The sequence below is a fragment of the Schistocerca cancellata genome, chromosome 1 (genome assembly GCF_023864275.1).
Source record: "Schistocerca cancellata isolate TAMUIC-IGC-003103 chromosome 1, iqSchCanc2.1, whole genome shotgun sequence".
In the NCBI taxonomy this organism is placed as follows: Eukaryota; Metazoa; Arthropoda; class Insecta; order Orthoptera; family Acrididae; genus Schistocerca; species Schistocerca cancellata.
The window spans coordinates 597,660,070-597,683,088 of record NC_064626.1 but is presented as its reverse complement, the minus strand read 5'-3'; the positions used below and the strand labels follow the sequence as shown (position 1 = coordinate 597,683,088).

Below are 23,019 nucleotides of genomic sequence, written 5' to 3'. Positions count from 1 at the left end.
TCTTTACTGTGTCACAGTTTCTTCCCAAGAATCCAGCTGTTCCTGAATCTCCTCCTCATTGTTTTCACAGATCATCAAATCATCTGCAAACATCATTATTTTCATCTTGTATTCTCCAGTTTTTGCTGCTATCTTAGTCATTATCTCATCCAAGACAAATATGAAGAGGAGAGGTGACAATGCACTGCCCCATTTCACACCATTTGTTTGCTGGACCAATCTGTTCTTTCATTTCCCACAACTCAGACTTCCAAAGTACATCTCCTCCACTCTGCTTGTTGTCTCTTTTTCCACTCCCTTTTTTTCTACTGCTCCCCAGACCTTTCTTCTACAGATGCTATCAAGAGAGGCTGTCACAAGCAATTCCCCAAATTCAGTGTGGTACTCCTGGAGCTGCCTCATTGCTAATATGAGGCCAGAATGACTTCCTAGGTTTGAAGCTTTGCTGCTCCTCTTGCAATTTGTTCTTGACCCTTGTTGGGATTCTGCTTTCCAGGTTCTTTTCATATACCTTGGCATAGTGTGGTATCAGTGTGACTGTTAGCACAAATGGTACCAAATAGTAAAACATTATGACAGCTTTCTGTGAACATCTCATGAACAACTCCATGTTTTTATCATTGTCGACTTCAGTCCAAGGATGGGTTTGGTACAGTTGTCCATAATAGTCTATCCTGTACAAGCCTCTTTGTCCATGTACAACTATTGTGACTTACATCCATTTGAACTGATTTGCTGTAGTCAAGCCTTGGTCTCTGTCCGCAATGCCCTCCCCTGTCTCCCACCCTCTTCCCCTTCCCCGCCACCCCACCCCTCCCATATGTTCCAAAATCGTCTATGAATTTAATCATTTATTCTTCTTAAGATTTTTTTGGTGTTCATCCTGGTTTTGCAATTTTAAAGTCCAGCAGTGTAAATAGAATACATTGAAGGTGAATTTGTAATTAATTACATAAATTGTTAGGAGAAGGCTCATGTGCTTATAAATATTGGGGAGTGTATCTGAAAGTATGTATAGTTGCCTATTTTGAAAGATAAAATGCGAACTGGTGAATACTTTCTATAAATATTAAAAAAACACTTTTCATTTCTGAACTGTTGTGGATTGAGATCTAACTGGGTGCAGATCACTTTCTTTTACACCCTAAATACTACAACTTTTTTCTCCTCAAACCTATCTACAACTGATGGTAGCTGTAGATAGTTACTGAGAACTTAGTATTCCTTTGGACCTTATTACACACGGTGAACGTATATTTTCATGCATGATACAATATTTGACTGTTAATATGTACTGCCGTTGTTGTTTCAGGAATGAAGATGATCTGACTATGAAACTTTCAGAAATTATATTTATCAATGACGTTATTACGAAGCATCGTCAGACTGGTGCGAAAGTTCAGATGATAAATGAAGATTGGGATTTTCTTCAGCTTCATTGTGCACTTTACATCAACAGTGAAACTTCAGGAATACCACTGAATATGCAGGTAAAAAAAGAGTCAGGAGATAATTTTGTGAGTTTCAATTTGTTGTGTTTTCTGTTTTGTCTGCGGTGGGCTTATTCCATTGATAAGATTTATGTGAGAAAAATTGTGTTTTATTTTCTCATTTTTGTTTGAAAACAGCCCAAAAAATCAAGTAGAGGACTTGTTCAAAGACTGAAAGGAAAACAGGGCCGTTTTAGAGGAAATCTGTCAGGTAAACGTGTTGACTTTTCCAGCAGAACTGTTATTTCTCCAGATCCAAATCTTCTCATTGAACAGGTATGCCCATTAATAAATGATAATTCATACTTTTTTATTTCGCATCACTATTAAGAATAGTTATTACATATATACTACAAATTTAGATGCATAAAGTGCATGAGCTAATGATTCATATAATTTATATTATATCGTTCTATTGTAGGTTGGTGTACCTGTCCATGTTGCAAAAATTCTCACATATCCAGAAAGAGTAACTAGTGCCAATCTCAAACTGATGAAACAGATGGTAATAAATGGACCTGACAAGCATCCAGGTGCAAATTTTGTTGAACAAAAGAACCTGAAATTTAAGAAATTCTTAAAATTTGGGAACCGTCAGAAAATTGCTCAGGAACTTAGGGTAAGTATTCTTTCTTTCTTTCTTTCTTTCTTTCTTTCTTCCTCAGTGGTATTACTGATATGGTGCATCAGTGCAATACTGTAGCAAAGGAGCAGATGGTAATTGAACAATTGAGTTTTCACCCTGTGAGAATATCTTTTAAATAAATAATTCTTCCAAAGGGTGGCCAGCAGTTGAGAGTTACCTGTGTGGGTGAAATTTGATGTAGATGTTTATCATTAGTAGAGGTGAAGGGAGGAGGGATTGATATCTTTTTTCCTTCCCTAAAAAAAGCTAAACACTCCTTAGTTTTTGAGAAAATTGAGTTTTCTTTGTTGCATAAAGTCCTAATAAATATAGGTGGCTGATATGCTAGGCTGGTGGGCATGTGGTGAAGGTGTAAAATTCAGAATTTTCGGAATTGTGTACAAATTTCAATAATTATTTGGATGAAGCTCTTTTCTGTTAGATATATATTTGTCAGAAAATAATCAGAATTCTGTTATTGTAAATATTTATCTTGTATTCCAAAAGTCTACACATGAAATTTTGCATCATTGGAGTATGTCATTGAATTTATCTTTTTGTAAACAAAGGACAATTCATTGTACAGTTGGTGCTGCTGACATAATGTCCAGACAGATTGTATCCTGTGTTTAACTCCGGTAAGAAAATATGACTTGTATGTTTCAGGCTAACTTTATCTTTGTGTTTGTTCAACCATCAATGTTATTAATTTGAACAGATATGCTACTGAATCTATGAAATGCCTGAAAATCAATCATCTTCAGTGAGCTTATTTGTATGAAACTATTTTTACAGATCTTGAAGGAAACTGCAATTTTGCAATTGAGAATATCGAAGAACTTATTGAGGCCATGCACATCTTGTGAAGCATTATGCCACAAAAATGTGTTCTTATACAGACTGTGTGTGTGTGTGTGTGTGTGTGTGTGTGTGTGTGTGCGCGCGCGCATGCACATGTATGTGCATCTGTTTCAGAAATGTTCATTTGCTTAGTAAATAATTATTCCTTCAGTTGACGAAGTTACAGTAAGTATTGAATGATGACAATTATCATTTTACTGCTTTATTGACCTGGGCGAAGAATTTCAAACATAGCACTGAATATGTTGACTCCATGTCCTGAACTGACAAGGGGACCATCAGACCCAGTAATCACGGATCTCAATGCATCTTAGATATGTTGTAGAGGGACATGTCCTGAGTATCTGGTTAGCAGCTTTTCATGCAATGTCCCCTAGTTTATGAGAAAATTGTTGTTTAAGTTTTATGCATACCTTCTCTATCGGTAACATAAATTACATTTCGACCAAGTGAGCATAGCGCAGAGGTTAAGGTTTGCAGCCAGCATGCTGGCTGTACAGTTTCAAAGTCTGCACGTGTGGAAAATCATTAGATGTAAATATCATGCAAAATTATTAAAAAATAGTCATTTTTGCCATAACGATTTCATTAATAAATCAGCCATTACAGCACACTTTCTACAAGTGTATGTTCCATTTGTGGTTTATAGTTAAAATTCCAAATAGTTCTCAAAGGTGGAGGAAGGAAGAGCAGCTGTGGGAGGATTCCAGATATAGATGAAAGTACTCATTTGTAATTTGACCTCATTTATACTGATAAAACTGGCTACCAGTACAACTCTACATACAATAGATGCCTTGTGGAACAAGGAGAGAAAACCGCCTCACCAAACAGTAGTTGATGGGTTGACTCCTAAATGAAAAAATGTAATTGTGGCCTGTGTGAAATCAGGGAAGTTAACGAACGTACTGTATAAAGGTTTTTAAAAGTCTCTTATTCTTCCATATATGGGATAGCAAAAATTTATTTATGTTATGAATTCAGGGGAGGGCAGACTGATTAGATATTTTATGATCAAATCCTATTAGGTGAAAGACAAGCACCATAATAAATCATCCTGCCCAAATGTACTCGACTTTGCCAATCTCGTGATGTTTACTTCTACAGTCAGATTAAAATTTTCACAAAAAATATTCAGATGCTTCTGAATTACTAAACATTAATACAAAATTGCTTCTCGGGAAGATTCCATAAAAATACATACTTTAATTCTGCATCAGTTTAGTGCACATGCTTTCACAGGAATGATCAAATATGCATGGTTCACATCAAAGTTGATTGTAGAAAGAACAATCTTTCTGAGTTCGAATGAACGGTGTACCTCAGAATAGCCTCTGAAAATTCTGTGTGCACACTGTTGGGATTTGAACCTGTACCACCTGCATGATGGCAGTAAAATTTAGCTTCTTTGCTATGTTCGCTTACTTGACACAACTAACATTGCTGGTGTGTAGGAGGTATGCATAAAATTTCAGCATTGATTTTCTCGGAAACTAGGGACCATTGCAAGCCAGGTATTATCCAGGTACTCAGAACAAGTCTCTCTAAAACAGATTCAAGACTCATTGAAGTCTGTGATATATGAGCTTCCCACAAGGATATTATATGATTTAAGTAAACCATGGAAACTGCCAAATATTTTAACAAACTACTTTGATGGTGAACTTTGAACTTACCTTTGTTATTAATACTGACCAAAGAAAGTATATCATGTTAATTCAGATTATGATATTCCGTTAAAGAGGGGTACCCATTCATTCATTCTCTGCCTAATATTCAATCATTTGAAAATGTTTAACATTAGTATTGTAGCCTTTTGTGGAACCTAAGGGGAAATTTGGCCTTTGAATTTCTCAGGAAGTTGTAGCACACTAGATGTAATTCAAGGATATTTTATAATATTTTTAAGTAAGGAAAACCAAGGTAGACATGAAGCCCACACCTACCACAGTAGTACAAGTTTATATGCCAACTAGCTCTGCAAACAATGAAGAGATTGATGAAATGTATAATGAGATAAAAGAAATTATTCAGATAGTGAAGGGAGACAAAATTTAATAGTCATGGGTGACTGGGATTCGATTGTAGGGAGAGGAAGAGAAGGAAAAGTGGTAGGTGAATATGGAATGGGGGTAAGGAATGAAAGAGGAAGCCGCCTGGTAGAATTTTGCACAGAGCATAACTTAATCATAGCTAACACTTGGTTCAAGAACCATGAAAGTAGGCTGTATATATGGAAGAGGCCTGGAGGCACTGGAAGGTTTCAGATAGATTATATAATGGTAACACAGAGATTTAAACCAAGTTTTAAATTGCAAGACATGTCCAGGGGCAGATGTGGACACTGACCACAATCTATTTGTTATGAACTGAAGATTAAAACTGAAGAAACTGCAAAAAGTTAGGAATTTAAGGAGATGGGATCTGGGTAAACTGAAAGAACCAGAGGTTGTAGAAAGTTTCAGAGAGAGCATTAGGGAACAATTGACAAGAACAGGGGAAAGAAATACAATAGAAGAATAATGGGTAGCTTTGAGAGATGTAATAGTGATGGCAGAGGAGGATCAGCTAGGTAAGATGATGTGTGCCAGCAGAAATCCTTAGGTCTTGAAAGGAGGATATAAGAGATACTGAATTTAACTGATGAAAGAAGAAAATTTAAAAATGCCGTAAATGAAACAGACGAAAAGGAATACAAACGTCTCGAAAATGAGATTAACAGGAAATGCAAAATGTCTAAGCTGGGATGTCTAGAGGACAAATGTAAAGGCATATATCACTAGGGCTAAGATAGATACTGCCTACAGGAAAATTAGAGAGACCTTTGGAGAAAAGAGAACCACTTGTATGAATATCAAGAGCTCAGATGGAAACTCAGTTCTAAGCAAAGAAAGGTAAGCAGAAAGGTGGAAGGAGTATATAGAGGGTCTATACAAGCGCAATGTACTTCAGGACAATATTATGGAAGTGGAAGAGGATGTAGATGAAGATGAAATGGGAGATAAGATACTGCGTGAAGAGTTTGACAGAGCACGGAAAGACCTGAGTCGAAACAAGGGCCCGGGAGTAGTCAACATTCTATTAGAACTACTGATAGCCTTGGGAGAGCCAGCTATGGCAAAACGTTCCATCTGGTGAGCAAGATTAAGAGACAGGCAAAGTACCTTCAGGCTTCAAGTAGAATATAATAATTCCAATCCCAAAGAAAGCAGGTGTGAAAATTACCAAACTATCAGTTTAATAAGTCACGGCTGCTAAATACTAATGCTTCACAGACGTATGGAAAAAGTGGTAGAAGCCGACCTCGGGGAAGATTAGTATGGATTCCATAGAAATGTTGGAACATGTGAGGCAATACTGACGCTATGACTTATCTTAGAAGATAGATTAAGCAAAGGCAAACCTATGTTTGTAGCATTTGTAAACTTGGAGAAAGCTTTTGACGATGTTGACTGGAATACTGTCATTCAAATTCTGAAGGTGGCAGGGCTCAAATGCAGGGAAAAAAAGTCTATTTACAATTTGTACAGAAACCAGATGGCAGTTGTAAAAGTTGAAGGACATGAAAGGGAAGCAGTGGTTGGGAAGGGAGTGAGACAGGGTTGTAGCCTCTCCCCGTTGTTATTCAATCTGTATATTGAGCAAGCAGTAAAGAAAACAAAAGAAAAATTTGGAGTAGGAATTGAAATCCATGGAGAAGAAATAAAAAGTTTGAGGTTTGTGATGACTTTCTAATTCTGTCAGAGACACCAAGGGACCTGGAAGAACAGTTGAACGGAATGGACATTGTCTTGAAAGGAGGGTATAAGATGAATATCAACAAAAGCAAAAACGAGGATAATGGAATGTAATCGAATTAGGTTGGTTGATGCTGAGGGAATTAGATTAGGAAATGAGACTCTTAAAGTAGTAGATGAGTTTTGATATTTGGGGAGCAAAATAACTGATGATGGTTGAAGTAGAGAGGATATAAAATGTAGACTGGCAATGGCAAGGAAAGCATTCCTGAAGAAGAGAAATTTGTTAACATCGAGTATAGATTTAAGTGTCAGGAGGTCGTTCCTGAAAGTATTTGTATGGAGTGTAGCCATGTATGGAAGTGAAACCTGAACGATAAATAGTTTAGACAAGAAGAGAATAGAAACTTTTGAAATGTGGTGCTACAGAAGAATGCTGAATATTAGATGGGTAGATCGCATAACTAATGAGGAGATACTGTATAGAATTGGGGAGAAGAGAAATTTGTGGCCCAACTTGACTAGAAGAAGGGATCGGTTGGTAGGATGTGTTCTGAGTCATCAAGGGATCACCAATTTAGTATTGGAGGGCAGTGTGTAGGGTAAAAATCATAGAGGGAGACCAAGAGATGAATACACTAAGCAGATCCAGAATGATGTAGGTTGCAGTAGGTACTGGGAGATGAAGAAGCTTGCACAGGGTAGAGTAGCATGGAGAGCTGCATCAAACCAGTCCCTGGACTGACGACAACAACAACAGCAACAAGGAAAGCTAACCTCTTAACTTTATCAGCCATATTTGAGCTATGTTCTGATGCCTTAAATTCAGAAAAACAATTTCCTTTTGACAGCAGATTTGTGGAGTGGCTAAATGCACATTATTGACTACAAAATAACTATATTGACAAATAGTCACTCATCTAGAACTGTGAAAGGTGCACAAACCATTACTATAACTGTTTGCCAGTTATGTAACACATACACTCATGCTCATAGGTGCCACACAACGTGGCACTACACAAAACTGGCACTAATAGCGTAGGCACATAGGGAACACGCATGACAGAGATTGTAACTCCATGGTATTGATGATAAGTTGAGAAAACCGTCCTGAAACTCGTGCTACAAAATGCCACTGTACTGTGCATGTACCCCGACATCAGTATGGGATATGATCACCGTGCACATGTACACAGGCCGCACAACGTGTTGGCATACTCTGGATCAGGTGTTCAAGCAGTTGCTGGGGTATAGCCTCCCATTCTTGCACCAGTACCTGTTGGAGTTCATGTTGTGTCCTAGGGGTTTGAAGACGTGCAGCGATACGTTGACCGAGAGCATCCCAGATGTGCTCGTTGGGGTTTAGATCTGGAGAACAGGCAGGCCACTCCATTCACCTGCTATCTTCTGTTTCAAGGTACTCCTCCACAATGGCAGCTCGGTGAAGCCATGCATTACCATCCATCAGGAGGAAGGTGGGACTCACTGCACCCCTGAAAAGGTGGACATACTGGTGCAAAATGACGCCCCGATACACCTGACCTATTACAATTCCTCTGTCAAAGACATGCAGGAGTGTACGTGCACCAATCATAATCCCATCCCACAGCATCAAACCGTGACCTCCATACAGGTCCCTTTCAAGGACATTAAGGGGTTGATATCTGGTTGCTGGTTCACACCAGATGAAAACCCGGCGAGAATCACTGTTCAGACTATACCTGGACTCGTCTGTGAACATAACCTGGGACCACAGTTCCAATGACCATGTACTATGTTCTTGACACCAGGCTTTACAAGCTCTCCTGTGACCAGGGGTCAGTGGAATGCACCTTGCAGGTCAGCAGGCAAATAAACCATGTCTGTTCAGTTGTCTGGAGACAACTGTTCCAGTGGCTGCGGTAATGTCCTGAGCAAGGCTACCTGCAGTACTCTGTGGCCGTCTGCAGTCACTGATGGTGAGATACCAGTCTTCTTGTGGTGTTGTACACTGTGGACGTCCTGTACTGTAGCGTCTGGACACGTTTCCTGTTTGCTGGAATCATTGCCATAATCTTGAGATCATACTTTGTGGCACACGGAGGGCCCGTTCTACAACCTGCTGTGTTTGACCAGCCTACAGTCGCCCTAGTATTCTACCCCTCATAACGTCATCCATATGTGTTCTTTGAGCCATTTTCAACACACAGTCACCATTAGCACGTCTGAAAACGTCTGCACACTTACTCACTGCACCGTACTCTGACATGCACCAACACACCTCTGCGTATGTGGACTGCTGCCAGCGCCACCGTGCGACGACCGCAGGTCAGATGCACTGCATGGTCATACCCTGAGGTGATTTAAACCCGTAAACTGCACACCAAAGTGTTGTTTCACCATGTTCAGCATTATCCTTAATTTATGAGCATGAGTGTAGTTTGGTTTCCAGATAACTTAATAAATGAAATATTGCATGACGGGACTGACTCACTCAGAATCCAAATGCAGATTTATAACCGGATGTCTGCGCCAAATTTTAGTGACATATTTTGCATGTGGTTTATGTAAAATTTCATAATTGAAATGCCAGTTTTCAATAACATCAGTCAGACTTAATTTTCATATGTAGTTGTGTTGTTGTGGTGGTCTTCAGTCCAGAGACTGGTTTGATGCAGCTCTCCACGCTACTCTATCCTGTGCAAGCTTCTTCATCTCCCAGTACCTACTGCAACCTACATCATTCTGAATCTGCTTAGTGTATTCATCTCTTGGTCTCCCTCTTCGAGTTTTACTCTCCACGCTGCCCTTGATGCCTCAGAACATGTCCTACCAACTGATCCCTTCTTCTAGTCAAGGTGTGCCACAAATTTCTCTTCTCCCTAATTCTATTCAATACCTCCTCATTAGTTATGTGATCTACCCATCTAATCTTCAGCATTCTTCTGTAGCACCACATTTCAAAAGCTTCTATTTTCTTCTTGTCTAAACTATTTATCGTCCATGTTTCACTTCCATACATGGCTACACTCCATACAAATACTTTCAGAAACGATTTCCTGACACTTAAATCTATACTTGTTCTTAACAAATTTCTCTTCTTTAGAAATGCTTTCCTTGCCATTGCCAGTCTACATTTTATATCCTCTCTACTTCGACCATCATCAGTTATTTTGCTCCCCAAATAGCAAAACTCCTTTACTACTTTAAGCGTCTCATTTCCTAATCGAATACCCTCAGCATCACCTGATTTAATTCGACTACATACCATTATCCTCGTTTTTGCTTTTGTTGATGTTCATCTTATATCCTCCTTTCAAGACACTGTCCATTCCGTTCAGCTGCTCTTCCAAGTCCTTTGCTGTCTCTGACAGAATTACAATGTCATTGGCAAACCTCAAAGTTTTTATTTCTTCTCCATGGATTTTAATACCTACTCCGAATTTTTCTTTTACTGCCTGCTCAATATACAGATTGAATAACATCGGGGAGAGGCTACAACCCTGTCTCACTCCCTTCCCAACGACTGCTTCCCTTTCATGCCCCTCGACTCTTATAACTGCCATCTGGTTTCTGTACAAATTGTAAATAGCCTTTCGCTCTCTGTATTTTACCCCTGCCACCTTCAGAATTTGAAAGAGAGTATTCCAGTCAACATTGTCAAAAGCTTTCCCCAAGTCTACAAATGCTAGAAACATAGGTTTGCCTTTCCTTAATCTATCTTAGGGTCAGTATTGAGGGTCAGTATTGCCTCATGTGTTCCAACATTTCTATGGAATCCAAACTGATCTTCCCCGAGGTCGGCTTCTACCAGTTTTTCCATTCGTCTGCAAAGAATTCGCATTAGTATTTAGCAGCCGTGACTTATGAAACTGATAGTTCGGTAATTTTCACCTCTGTCAACACCTGCTTTTTTTGGGATTGGAATTATTATATTCTTCCTGAAGTCTGAGGGTATTTCGCCTGTCTCATACACCTTGCTCACCAGATGGTTGAGCTTTGTCAGGGCTGGCGCTCCCAAGGCTATCAGTAGTTCTAATGGAAAGTTGTCTATTCCCAGGGCCTTTTTTCTTCTTAGGTCTTGCAGTGCTCTGTCAAACTCTTCACACAGTATCATATCTCCCATTTCGTCTTCATCTACATCCTTTTCCCTTTCCATAATATTGTCCTCAAGTACATCACCCTTGTACAGACCCTCTATATACTCCTCCCACCTTTCTGCTTTCTCTTCTTTGGTTAGAACTGGGTTTCCATCTGAGCTCTTGATATTCATACAAGTGGTTCTCTTTTCTCCAAAGGTCTCTTATTTTCCACTTACTGTTGATCTCATTTTTGAGCCGTTTGTATTCCTTTTTGCCTGTTTCATTTACTGCATTTTTATATTTTCTCCTTTCATCAGTTAAATACAGTATATCTTCTGTTACCCAAGGATTTCTACTAGCCCTCGTCAAAGCTACCCATTTTTCTTCTACTGTATTTCTTTCCCCAATTCCTCTCAATCGTTCCCTAATGCTCTCCCTGAAACTCTGTACAACCTCTGGTTCTGTCAGATTATTCAGATCTCATCTCCTTAAATTCCCACTATATGTAGTACGGTAGAAAAATTCTCACTATGTTTAATTTTGCGTATCTGATTTCTAAGTGTTTGTAATTTTTTTAAAAGCTAGTTTGACCGGAATGCACAATGTTCTTTCATGCCAAGTTTTGTCTGAATTCTTGTAAAGAACACAACGTATAAGGTGAAAATGAACTTTATAGAATAATAATGTGTAATGGCAAAATAAAATCAATGTTTACCATTAATGAAAGGAAAAGTGTGAATTTTGTTACAGTTCATATATTAGAGCAATACTTTTGAAATATTGGGCAAATACAATGTATCCACACAATAGCTTCCCCGCTCCCCAACCCCACTGATTACCCCATTCTGTAGGTAACTTCTGTGTTGATTTTTCTAAATAGATGAAAAGGAATTTGAAGCTAATATTGAATCTGAGACCCACAGTTGCTAGTGTCCCCTTGTTTGCAGAGGTGTGTGTAAGAAGGCAGGTGGTGGGTTTGTGCACAATTGCAGCTGGAAGCATGCTGTGGCTTGTGATACAGCAGTTAATAGTAGTTTTATACTGCAGTTGTTGTAAGCACTATTAAGTGCATGTTGAACATTTAATAGTGATTTTCTTGGTAGTGTGCATGTGGTTCTTTTTTTGCCCATGTACATATAGATTTTTCAAATGAGGCTTGAAGAGAGAGTGGCCTTCTACCTTTATCCCCAGGAAGAGAGTGGGTAGCGTATCTAGTCTTGGACAAAGAAATATAGAAATATTATACACTGTAAAGCTGCTAAGTTCTCTCTCTCTCTCTCTCTCTCTCTCTCCCTCTCCCTCTCCCTCTCCCTCTCCCTCTCCCTCTCTCCCTCCCCCCCTCTCCTTCTGTGCATAGAATGCACCTCTCTCTCTCTCTCTCTCTCTCTCTCTCTCTCTCTCTCTCTCTCTCTCTCCCTCCCCCCCTCCCCCACCCTCCCCCCCTCCCCCTCCCTCCCCCCCTCTCCTTCTGTGCATAGAATGCACCCTGCATTTGCTTTATCTGGTTTTGATGAAAGTGGTATTTATAATGAAACTTCCTGGCAGATTAAAACTGTGTGCCCGACCGAGACTCGAACTCGGGACCTTTGCCTTTCGCAGGCAAGTGCTCTACCATCTGAGCTACCGAAGCACGACTCACGCCCGGTACTCACAGCTTTACATTCTGCTGTGAGTACCGGGCGTGAGTCGTGCTTCGGTAGCTCAGATGGTAGAGCACTTGCCTGCGAAAGGCAAAGGTCCCGAGTTCGAGTCTCGGTCGGGCACACAGTTTAATCTGCCAGGAAGTTTCATATCAGCGCACACTCCGCTGCAGAGTGAAAATCTCATTCTGATATTTATAATGATGTAAATATAAAAAGTGTACCTTTAGTGCCAGTTATCGAGCATTGGACTAAACTGGAGGAGAAAAGGTGGTGGAGCATTAGCTTTTACTGAGATACTTTGAATGGTTGGAAGTTTTCTAAAACTAACATCAAACCACTTGCATTCCCCTGTGAACCTACGATTAGCATGTTAATAGTGTTCTTTGTTCTACAGATAATTGTTTGTAGATGTTTTGTAATAGGTTACTTATTGTGAGTATGTGACAGGATTGATAGAAGTCTGTGGTACTTCCATTTGTGATCTCCTTCCCCTCTCCTTCCTTTCCATCTTCATTATGCATGCTTCATGTTTCCTGTGCAGCCTGTCCGCCACACAATAACCTCCCCCTCATTCCCAGTTCCTGACCACTTCTGATTTTAGTACTCTTGACTTTGAAGCAGTTTAGTTATGATTTTTTAATACTCATCATTTCAATATCTTATGTGTCTGCTGTATATGTGTGTCTTTTAAGCTAGATGAGTAAAATAGTCCTGATACACATATACATGTGAGACGCTGCAGTAGTATTCTCTTTTGTTACAGCCTGGTGATATAGTGGAGCGGCATCTTGTTGATGGAGACATTGTACTCTTTAATCGGCAACCTAGTCTTCACAAATTAAGTATCATGTCACACAGAGCCAAAGTTCTTGAACACAGGACATTCAGGTATGTTTTCTTTTTTTAAGAAGTGCAAGTACTTGTTCAGCTCCTTTAAGAAAAATTAGATACTTTGTTTTTTACAGGTTTAATGAATGTGTCTGTACACCATACAATGCTGATTTTGATGGTGATGAAATGAATCTCCATTTGCCGCAGACAGAAGAGGCTCGTGCTGAGGCCTTGATTCTTATGGGGGTTGGTATACATTAGAATAGTTTCAAAGAGGGAAAAGTAAACAAAAAGGAGTAGAAAATATTAAAAGCAAAATTAAATTTGAAAATACGCAATGTCACATTAAAGGTTACGCATGCTGTGAACTACTTCTACCCTAATTTACTTGTATTATATGCAGTTAGATAGTTCCGTTAATTGGTTTTACACATCACAGGTGCACTAGCTGAAACAGTAACTATTTACTTCTTGTTGTTCCGGACATGAGCCCAGAATGGGTTTGATGCAGTAGCCCAGATCTACTATGTGCCGGCTATCCTCTTCATTTCAGTATAAATACTGAGCATCCTGCATCATCAACAATCTGTTTATGTTCATATTTATGCCTGCCCCTGTGATTTTCTACTTCCACCAACCCTTAAGCTACAATTCTCAGCAGTGTTTCGTGGTGCGATGTGTGCCCATCCAGTCTCTCTCTTCAGTTCATTGTGTTTTCACTAGACTTTTCTTCTTGTTACTCATTGTAGGATGTCTTCATTCTTTTTGCAACTGAACTGAAACAGTCTCCTGTAACACCATACTGCAACGGCTTCGAATTGTTTCATTTCTGTCTTCCTCGTTGCCCATTTTTTGCATGAATACAGAGCTGAATTCCAAAAATAACATTCATGAATCTCTTCTGGGTTTACAATTTATATTTTTTATTTTATTCACGGATGTAATTTTCAGCAACTGTAGTATTATTTTTTTAGAATAAATTTCAGTCATCTGTTGCAAATAAACTTTTTATTACCTTTACCAGTAAACCGGACACATAATAAAAATTTATTTGCAAAAAAATTATGTTTTGCTTCAAATATACAAAAGCTCTTTTGCTATGTACAACACTTACTATAATGTCTCTTTTTGAATCTTCTTTCTTTATCAGTTCTACTATTTTACCATCTATCGTGTCCACATGCTTTGCACCTTATGATGTAATGTTTTTTTTTTTGTACATATTTTAGACACCAACCAACGCAAGTTATGTTTCATTAAGCACCCAGCTCAATTCTTGTTTATTATAGTTTTAGCAACCATTTCTGTGTCATCAGTCAGCTATATCATGCTGGCTTTTTGCCAGTGACAAACAACTCCCACTTCAAGATTATTCTTTATTTCCTTCATTACCTTTTCAATATACAGATTAAATGTTAATGGCGACAGTGAGTAGCCCTACCTTATACTTTTCATGATTTTGGCATCTTGTGTCATTCCAGTTTATTAAATGTATAATGGTATGACACATTCTGAACATTTTGCTGAGTTATATGTAAGATCATATGTCTTAATGAAACTACAGACTACTTAGTAAAAGGATAGATAAAAAATCTAGAAGACAGATTCAGTCTTTCCTTCTCATCCCAACCGGTAAGTCTCCCCCGACCCGGGGTTCTGGGTGATTTTTCTGAACTATGCCCCTTTCCCTAAATCTCTCCAGTCCTTTCCCTCCACCCCTCTTCCTTCCCCTTCTACTCTTCTGCCAGAAGAAGGAGCCACTGGCTCCAACAGCTTGTAAAAGTTAAATCCTTTTGTGTGTGTGGTTCCCTGCCGCCACTTGGGGAGTAGATCTTTTTATCTATTCATTTACTGTGTATTATCAGTAATTGATTACTGTCATTGTTAGACTACTTAGTAAGATTTTCAGCATATTGGGCAAGCAACTCGTTGTTGCTACAAATGTGCTCTCCACGGGTGTTCAGGCTATACGGAAAGGACTTTTTACTTTGGAAGGGACAGAGCTTTCAACACGCGGGTGCTGTTGTTGGTTAGTGAGCTTCATAAGGACTGAGTTTTATATGGAACCATTGGAGAGGTGGAGATCAGTGTCTGGGAAGGTGGTGTACTAGTTGGATTGAACCAAGCCATGAGGGATGTTGGTGCGAAGGGAAGTGACATCAACAGTGTTAAGTTGGGATTCAGAGGGTAAAGGGGTTGGGATTGTTAAGAGATGTCTTTGCTGTGGGAAGCTAGGCTGTAGACAGTGATTTGAAGGTGTGCATCAGCAAGTGCTCAGATTCTTTATTTAGGAATACATTAATCAGCTTATAAAATAACTTTTTTTAATAATAATAATAATAATAATATGGATATTTATATATATGTTTGGAGAGAGAGATGTTTGTCATAACTGGTACCTGAATTTTGGTTGCTGCCTCCTTGAATGATCAGCTTCTGCACCAGTTGGTGATGTATCACAATTTGGAGGAAGTTATTGTTCTTTACATGGCCGTATTGCGGATAGCTTTGACCCCAAGTTTTCGTAGCTTTTCATACGTAAGGGACCACTGTTGTAAGTAAATAAGATCAAACAGCAATCTGCTTCTCGTGAGAAAAGGAGATTGCTTAGCACACAAACTTCCTTCAAATTACACGTCCTGCTACATCAAAATTGGTCAGTGGAGTTCAGCACCATACTGTTGTTCAAGAACATAAATCCAATTACTGAAATTAAGAAATTATGAGAGTTTGTTACTTATTGAATGAAAACTATAGAGAATGCATTTCTTTTCCTGTATTTTAGTGAACTTTGTACACTTACAATTCTGTTGATTGATAGACGGCGACGACAATGAAGTTCACCTACTTTTCCAAAAACAAGATATTTCTATTCTTCACTTCCAGAAAATTTGTATACATAAATGTTTGGCAACTCTTACACATACTTTACTCAGTTTTATCACAGAAATATCAATTTTCATTAAATGTAACAATATGTTCTGAGCGACGGCCCAGCAACACGTCCTCTTTCCACGAGATACAGATTAACAGTCCCCCTCCTCTTTTTTTTAAAAGAAAGTAAATCAGTTGTTTTTTATTTATTTATTTAGAGTCCATACTCAATACTATAATACTATTGTTGCGGGGATTGCGCGCTAAGGAGTTTCTTGCTGTCCAGCAGTGTTTCACTTCACTTCAAGTACTTTTTGAATCACATTTACATTTACGGTACTTACATACATTACTGAGCTTCTCAGAATAAAATGAGACACAAATTAATAAAAAAAAAAAAAAAAAAAAAAAAGCTGTGAGGCACACATAATATTACAAGCTACAGTGTGGCTCCAGAATGATTAGTTTGATTAGATATGTGGATTATGGCAAACATGTAGAAACTGTGTTTGTAGAGGGTTAGTTGGGGAAGGAGGGAGATTGATTCAGGTTAGAGATTCTGCGATGGGCCTAAGGATTTGAGTAGGATTTGGAGGTTCAGGAAGACTTCTTGAATAGTATCACTGTGTCAAAGTTTTTAGGTGAAAATGTCAGAAAGTTGGATACATTTTGTCATGCACTCACTGCATTTCATCTTGAAAGAAGAATGTGTTATTGGGAAGGGATGGAAGAATGAGGGGGAGTCCAAGTTAGTGGTAAGGAATCGTTGGAGGTCGTTATATGGGAGTGGGGAGAGGGGAAGTGTGTCAGTTGGTCAATTGGTCATTTGAGTCAGTTGATTAGTTGAAGAGACAAACCTGGGATTTAGATTTGATTTTGGTTGGCTTTGATTTGAGGGATAAGTGGCAAAAAATGGTGTCCTCTGAAGGGATTAGGAGAGTAGATATTTGATGAGTTCTGTCTGACTGAATGCTGGTGTAGGGCTGAGTGTGAAGCATTTGGCTAGGTCTGAAACTCCTGTAGGATTGAATTATTTGATAGATACATTGACAACAGCATTTTGGGTTTGTTTGGTTGCTACTATTACAGGGTTTTGGGGGTTGTGGAAAATGGAAAACACCAGCAAGGCAATACCTTGCTTGCTGACTTTTCCATCTATGAGGGATTGATGATGGGGTTCACTAGGGGTAGACAGGTATTGTTGGGCAGTGGTAGTCCAAGACAGAATAGAATGCCAGTAAATTGGAAATATACTGGTGTCAGGAGTGCTGCTACAAATGTTGGAGAGCAAAGGTTTTGATTTGGCAGACAGCCCTCGTTGCTTAAAAGTCTCAAGCTGCACATGTTGCACAGTGCATTGTATCATTTGACTGTAACTGTTGTCAGCTGCACGCTCTGTTCCATATATCATGCTTACCCCATAAGTTGTTCAGCAGAAATAGCAAATGGAAAAAAAAAGACTGTGCACCAGCCATGTTCCGCTTTGTAGCTTTCAAATTTTTCTATCACGAACTGACTTAAATTTGTATACTGCATTTTTAAAGTCATATAGTTCATCAACACAAGAATTAGGCATTTTTAAAGTCATATAGTTCATCAACACAAGAATTAGGAAGAATTTTGTGAATGTGAAAGTAATTATAGCATTAAGGCAAGGGTTTTTACAGTATCAAACATTTCCAGGAAACTTGGCCCTTCATGGCATTGCTTATTCTTTTACCTTCTGTAATTTTCTTAAGACATATTCGCTACCTCCTGCTGCAGCCCTTGTGTGTTTTCTATGCATGTTGCCTTTCCTAGATTTGCAAGTATCTCATGGCATTTATTCTATCAGTTCTGTTATGTACATGTTACTTTCTTCACTGTGTTCCCTTTGTTGATTAATGTCCTCCTTCAGCTCTATGAGATCCTTACATTGTTACATATTGAATTTGCTAAAAATTACCAGTTTTCTTCCCTTTATACATTACAGCAATTCCAAACTAAATACATATGACATTTGGAAAATCTAGGATGGAATGTAACAATATTTTGAGTAGGTAAGTTGCTGCTTACCATATAGCGATGCTGAGTCGCAGATAGGCACAAAAAAAACTCTCACAATTAAAGCTTTTGGCCATTAAGGCCTTCAGCAAAAAACACACACACACACACACACACACACACACAAAAGCACGCGTGCACGTGCAAACACAACTCACACACGACTGCAGTCTCAGGCATCTGAAACCACACTGCGAGTTGCAGCACCAATGCATGATGAGAGTGGCGACTGGGTGGGATTAAGGAGGAGGCTGGGGCGGGGAGGAGGAGTAATAATGTGGTGCGGGTGGTGGACAGAAGTGCTGCAGGTTAGACAGCTACAAGACTACACTGTTGGTGCAGCATCTTATGCCCCACATTACTCCTGCCAATATAATTAATCCTATACTTTTAAATTGATAACTCTCCCAGCATCACTTCCCGTATTTTTGTATGTTAACTCCTGCGCCTTTCTGGTGCCACACGGTCTTGTATCTCATCCTACAAATCCCTCCCCACCCCCACACTTTCTCTGTTCTATCCCAGTTCGCACCCACTAATTCCACCATCCAGTCACATCTGCCGTCCCCCTTCTTCACACTTATCCACCATCAGACCCACTACCCACAATAATATGTTTTTTATTAGTTATTCTTTTCTTTGATCCTTGTGATTTTGTGCCAATTTTAGTGATTTTTTGCCTTCGCTATCATTGACTCACTTAGATTTTATCTTGCTCCTTTTTGTGAATATTCACACATATGTGACTGTATTTTTGCAAAATTTTTCGAATTTAATTCAACATTATTTGCCTAATTTTCCACATTGTTCCCACCACCATGGATCCTTGCCCTTTCCATCTGCATCAGTACAGAAAAGTTTCCACATCCCTAGCCAGATTCCAGTCCCACATTCTGTTCCTGCCTTGTTGCTTGGCTCACGGAATCCCCCCCTAATGAATTGCCCATCTCTGGCTGCCACCTCTTCTTCCACAATGACCTCCACCTGTTCAGATTCTGCCAGTCCTTAGCCCTCACCAACGTAGTCCTGCAAAACGGTATCAACCAAGCCCAACCCTCCTTGCAGTACCTTCTCTCCATCTGCAAAATTCTCCTGCTATGCAATCCCAAATTCCTGGAACCCATAACACACACTGAAACTCTTCCTCTACAGAAACTTGAGTGCTATGCACAATGCTACCTCAAAAAGCTCTCCACCCTGCTCACTTCCTACTCCTGCCTTGGAGTACCACTGTCCATGACCCCTACAACAACCTTCAAACCTCCCCCACGCTCCCTCATAGCTGACAAAACCTGTCTTGCAGACACACTACACTTACCCAATCCTCCAACGCCCTCCCCCCCCCCCCCCCCCCCCCCCCCCCCCCGCCACACTGAACCCGCAACACAGTCATGAATATCTCCTCCAGAAGCCTTAGCCCCACAGAAATATTAGTCCTTTCCAAAGGCCTCACTTTTTGCCCCACTCCCAAATTCAATCATGCAGGACTTGTTAAAGACCTTCCGTCCTTCTCCCGGTCCCTACAGTGGAAACACTTCTTTGCCACCAACCTTACCAATCAGACTCATCCAAAGACCAATATTGAACCTTTCCTAACTCAGTTCACTCCTCCATCCAACTGTGATCCGCCCATTTGCCCCCAAACCACCCCCTGTTAACTTTCCAGAATTTCTTAACGTCAAACCTTGCCTCACTGTCATTCCCCAAATCCCTCAACATGCAAACTACCCTTACATCCACAGAAAGAACCACATTCCACCATCTAAAAACAGCCCTACACAGCCGTCATTCAACCACAACACTCAATTTTTTATTTTTCTTCTTTTCCGCTACTTACCTCCCCCACCCCCTCCCTTCCCATCTTTCCTCTGCCCTATGTGTATTCTACAGCGCTTCACTGTCCGCCACTGCTACCGTACTTTCCCCCCCCTCTCCCACCCCCAACCACCTCATTGCCCCCACCCAGGCACCGCTCCCATCATGCACTGGTGCTGCTGCTCTTAGTGTGGTTTCAGTTGCCTGAGACTGCAGTCGTGTGTTGTGTGTGTGTGGGGGGGGGGGGGGAGGGTGGGGGGGGGGATGCGCGTGCTCATGCACACGCGGCTATTGTTGACAAAGGCCTTAATGGCCGAAAGCTTGAATTGTGAGAGTCATTTTGTTTCATTTTGTTGTGCCTGTCTGTGACTCAGCATCTCCACTGTATGGTGAATAGCAACTTTCCTTCTCATAATATTGTTACATATTACATTTGGTGATCTTTTTACTAGATGTAGTGCCTCTTCTTCATGTGGGTTGTTGATTATCCTGCTTTTATGTGTTTGTATACTGTTCCTCATCTTCAAAGATTATATACATATGCTGATTTGCCAGATGTAGACTTACTCTATACTTGGCTTCTTCGTAGCTTTCAGTTATAAATTTATTGTATAAACTGTTTTTGTCACCTAACTCTGACCAGTGAAGCAGGCTCTATTTTACTAAATAATTATCTGACACATTTATTTTAAAATTGGCCAGCTGAAGATCCATTAGTGATACTATTACAATCTGCTGATAGTAGTAACATATCTAGAAATTGCAATCAGAAGCTGAGAAGACAACTAGGCCAATAGCTTTTCAATTTTATCTATTGTGCTGTTATTTATGTTAGACCACAATCAATATTAGGCAGAAGCAAAGTAGCATTGTGAACCAAAAGTTTCACAATATTTAAAAAAACACTAGATCATTATGTAAACAAGCCAATTTGTGTCCTGTGTGCTGAAAATACAATTTAGTTCAGCAGATGGTTTGTTTCCATACACATTTGTACTTTTTAAATATAGTATGCAGTGAACTATGACTTCATGATGTCACTTGGCTTCTACATAACAGTAAATGTGAGTTAATGCAGTCTAAAAGAAGTCACAGTATGGTCATACTTAAACTCAAATGTTGTTGTTTTGGATTTTGATTAGGCATACTGACTAGTAAATGGAGAATTACGTGCCACCATGGCAAGGAACAATATTTTTATTGTGGACATTATTAGTGAATGTTTAATTTGTATTAATCTGCCATGGAAAAGATAAAATCTAACACGAGATATTTACAGATAAAGCTTTGAATTGAAATGAATTTTCACAATCTACAGTACATTTGTCAGTGAAAACAATTTCAGTTCTATGTAGTAAATTTTAAAATTTCATTTATTTGAAATATTTCTTTCAGAACAAATCAAATCTCGTGACACCTCGCAATGGAGAACTACTCATAGCTGCCACACAAGATTTCATCACTGGAGCCTATCTACTTACACAGAAAGATAATTTTCTAGACAGAGGCCAGGCTTGTCAGTTAGCGGCAACTCTCTTGGCTGGAAGTGATACAAACATGCATATTGATTTGCCACCACCAGCAATATTGAAAGTATGTATCACTGAGGATAGTAATGTATTCAAATGACAGGAAGAGACAGAGAGAAATTCTTATTTGTTGAAGAGTTTACAATGAGTAATAAATGCTAAAGTTACTTTCTTTGTGCAAACCTGCAACACTGTTATTTATGATCAGATTTCATTATCAGTATTTATATTTATTTGTACTTTATTTTTGAGTTAATTGTTTCAACCATTTACAAAATTCTGTTTCACTGGTACATGTAAGCTGAGGTCATCTGTAAAGATTACGTTTCTGAAAGTGCATTTCATGCAAAAAATTGTGTGCTAAAATGCAGGAGGATGCTAACCTACAAATTGTTAAAAGTAAGTTATTGACATATGTAGATACTACCGCAATAATTTATTATTCCACTATATATAAATAATTTGTAACGATATTATGAAAAGGAAAGTTCTACCCATCATATAACAGAAATTACGAGTTGCATCGAGGCCCAACAGAAAGACACACACACGACTGCAGTCTCTGGCAAGTGAAGCCACACAGTGTGGCTTCAGTTGCCAGAGTCTGCAGTTTTGTGTGTGTGTGTGTGTGTGTGTGTGTGTGTGTGTGTTTTTGATGAAGACTTTGCTGGCTGAAAGCCTATTTGTGACAGTCTTTTTGTTGTGCCTAACTGCGACTCAGCATCTCCACCGTATGGTGAGTAGCAACTTTCCCTTTTCATAATATTGTTACATTCCATCTCGGATTTTCCATTATTTGGTATATAAATCTTTACTCCTTCACAGTACAATGAAAAATTTTGGAATAGCTTTGAGTCACAATAAAACTCAAAATATATCACTTCCTTTTCTATGACCGAGCGAGGTGCCGCAGTGGGGAGGACAACGGTTCAATCCCGTGTCTGGCTATCCTGATTTAGGTTTTCTGTTGATTTCCTTAAATCGCTCCAGACAAATTCCAGGATGGTTCCTTCAAAAGGGCACGGCTGACTTCCTTTGCTAATCTGATGAGACCGATGACCTCGCTGTCTGGTCTCCTCCCACAAAACAACCCATCCTTTTCTGTGAGGGTTGGTTCCCACTCGCATTCGAGTACTCTACATACAAAAATTGCTTTTGTAATAGAAGCACAAACTTTTTAGGGTGTTACACTGTGATCAGGTAAATAGAAAAATGACAGTAATTAAGTGTTCCCTTGACCTGAAACACTTAATAGAGAAATAACATGTGAAAATCAAAATAGAAATGGATATCAGTGACGATAGTTTGATATGCCAGTAGCCCTACTGGAAAAATGTGATTTTCAGTGTGAGCTTAGGCTATGAATATTCCATTCTCTGCTCTGCTAGACAGCCAAGTCACACACTGATTTGTTGTATCTGCTGTTGCGTGACTACAAAAGTGCTTTTGGAAAAGTTGCATTTAGTTACATTAAGAGAATACTACCTGACAAGCAAATAGCTACTGCTGC

General features: G+C 39.4%; 1 protein-coding gene across 1 annotated transcript in view; it reads left to right on the top strand.

Moving 5' to 3' along the window:
- The window catches only part of LOC126089129 (DNA-directed RNA polymerase III subunit RPC1), a 217,641-nt gene that overhangs the window by 67,205 nt on the left and 127,417 nt on the right, over window positions 1–23,019 (top strand). Inside the window, exons 6-11 of the mRNA XM_049906890.1 lie at window positions 1,313–1,490; window positions 1,629–1,766; window positions 1,912–2,109; window positions 13,181–13,305; window positions 13,383–13,494; window positions 21,376–21,573. Of these exons, the coding sequence (XP_049762847.1) occupies window positions 1,313–1,490; window positions 1,629–1,766; window positions 1,912–2,109; window positions 13,181–13,305; window positions 13,383–13,494; window positions 21,376–21,573 (949 nt within the window). The remainder of the gene's footprint in view (window positions 1–1,312; window positions 1,491–1,628; window positions 1,767–1,911; window positions 2,110–13,180; window positions 13,306–13,382; window positions 13,495–21,375; window positions 21,574–23,019) is intronic.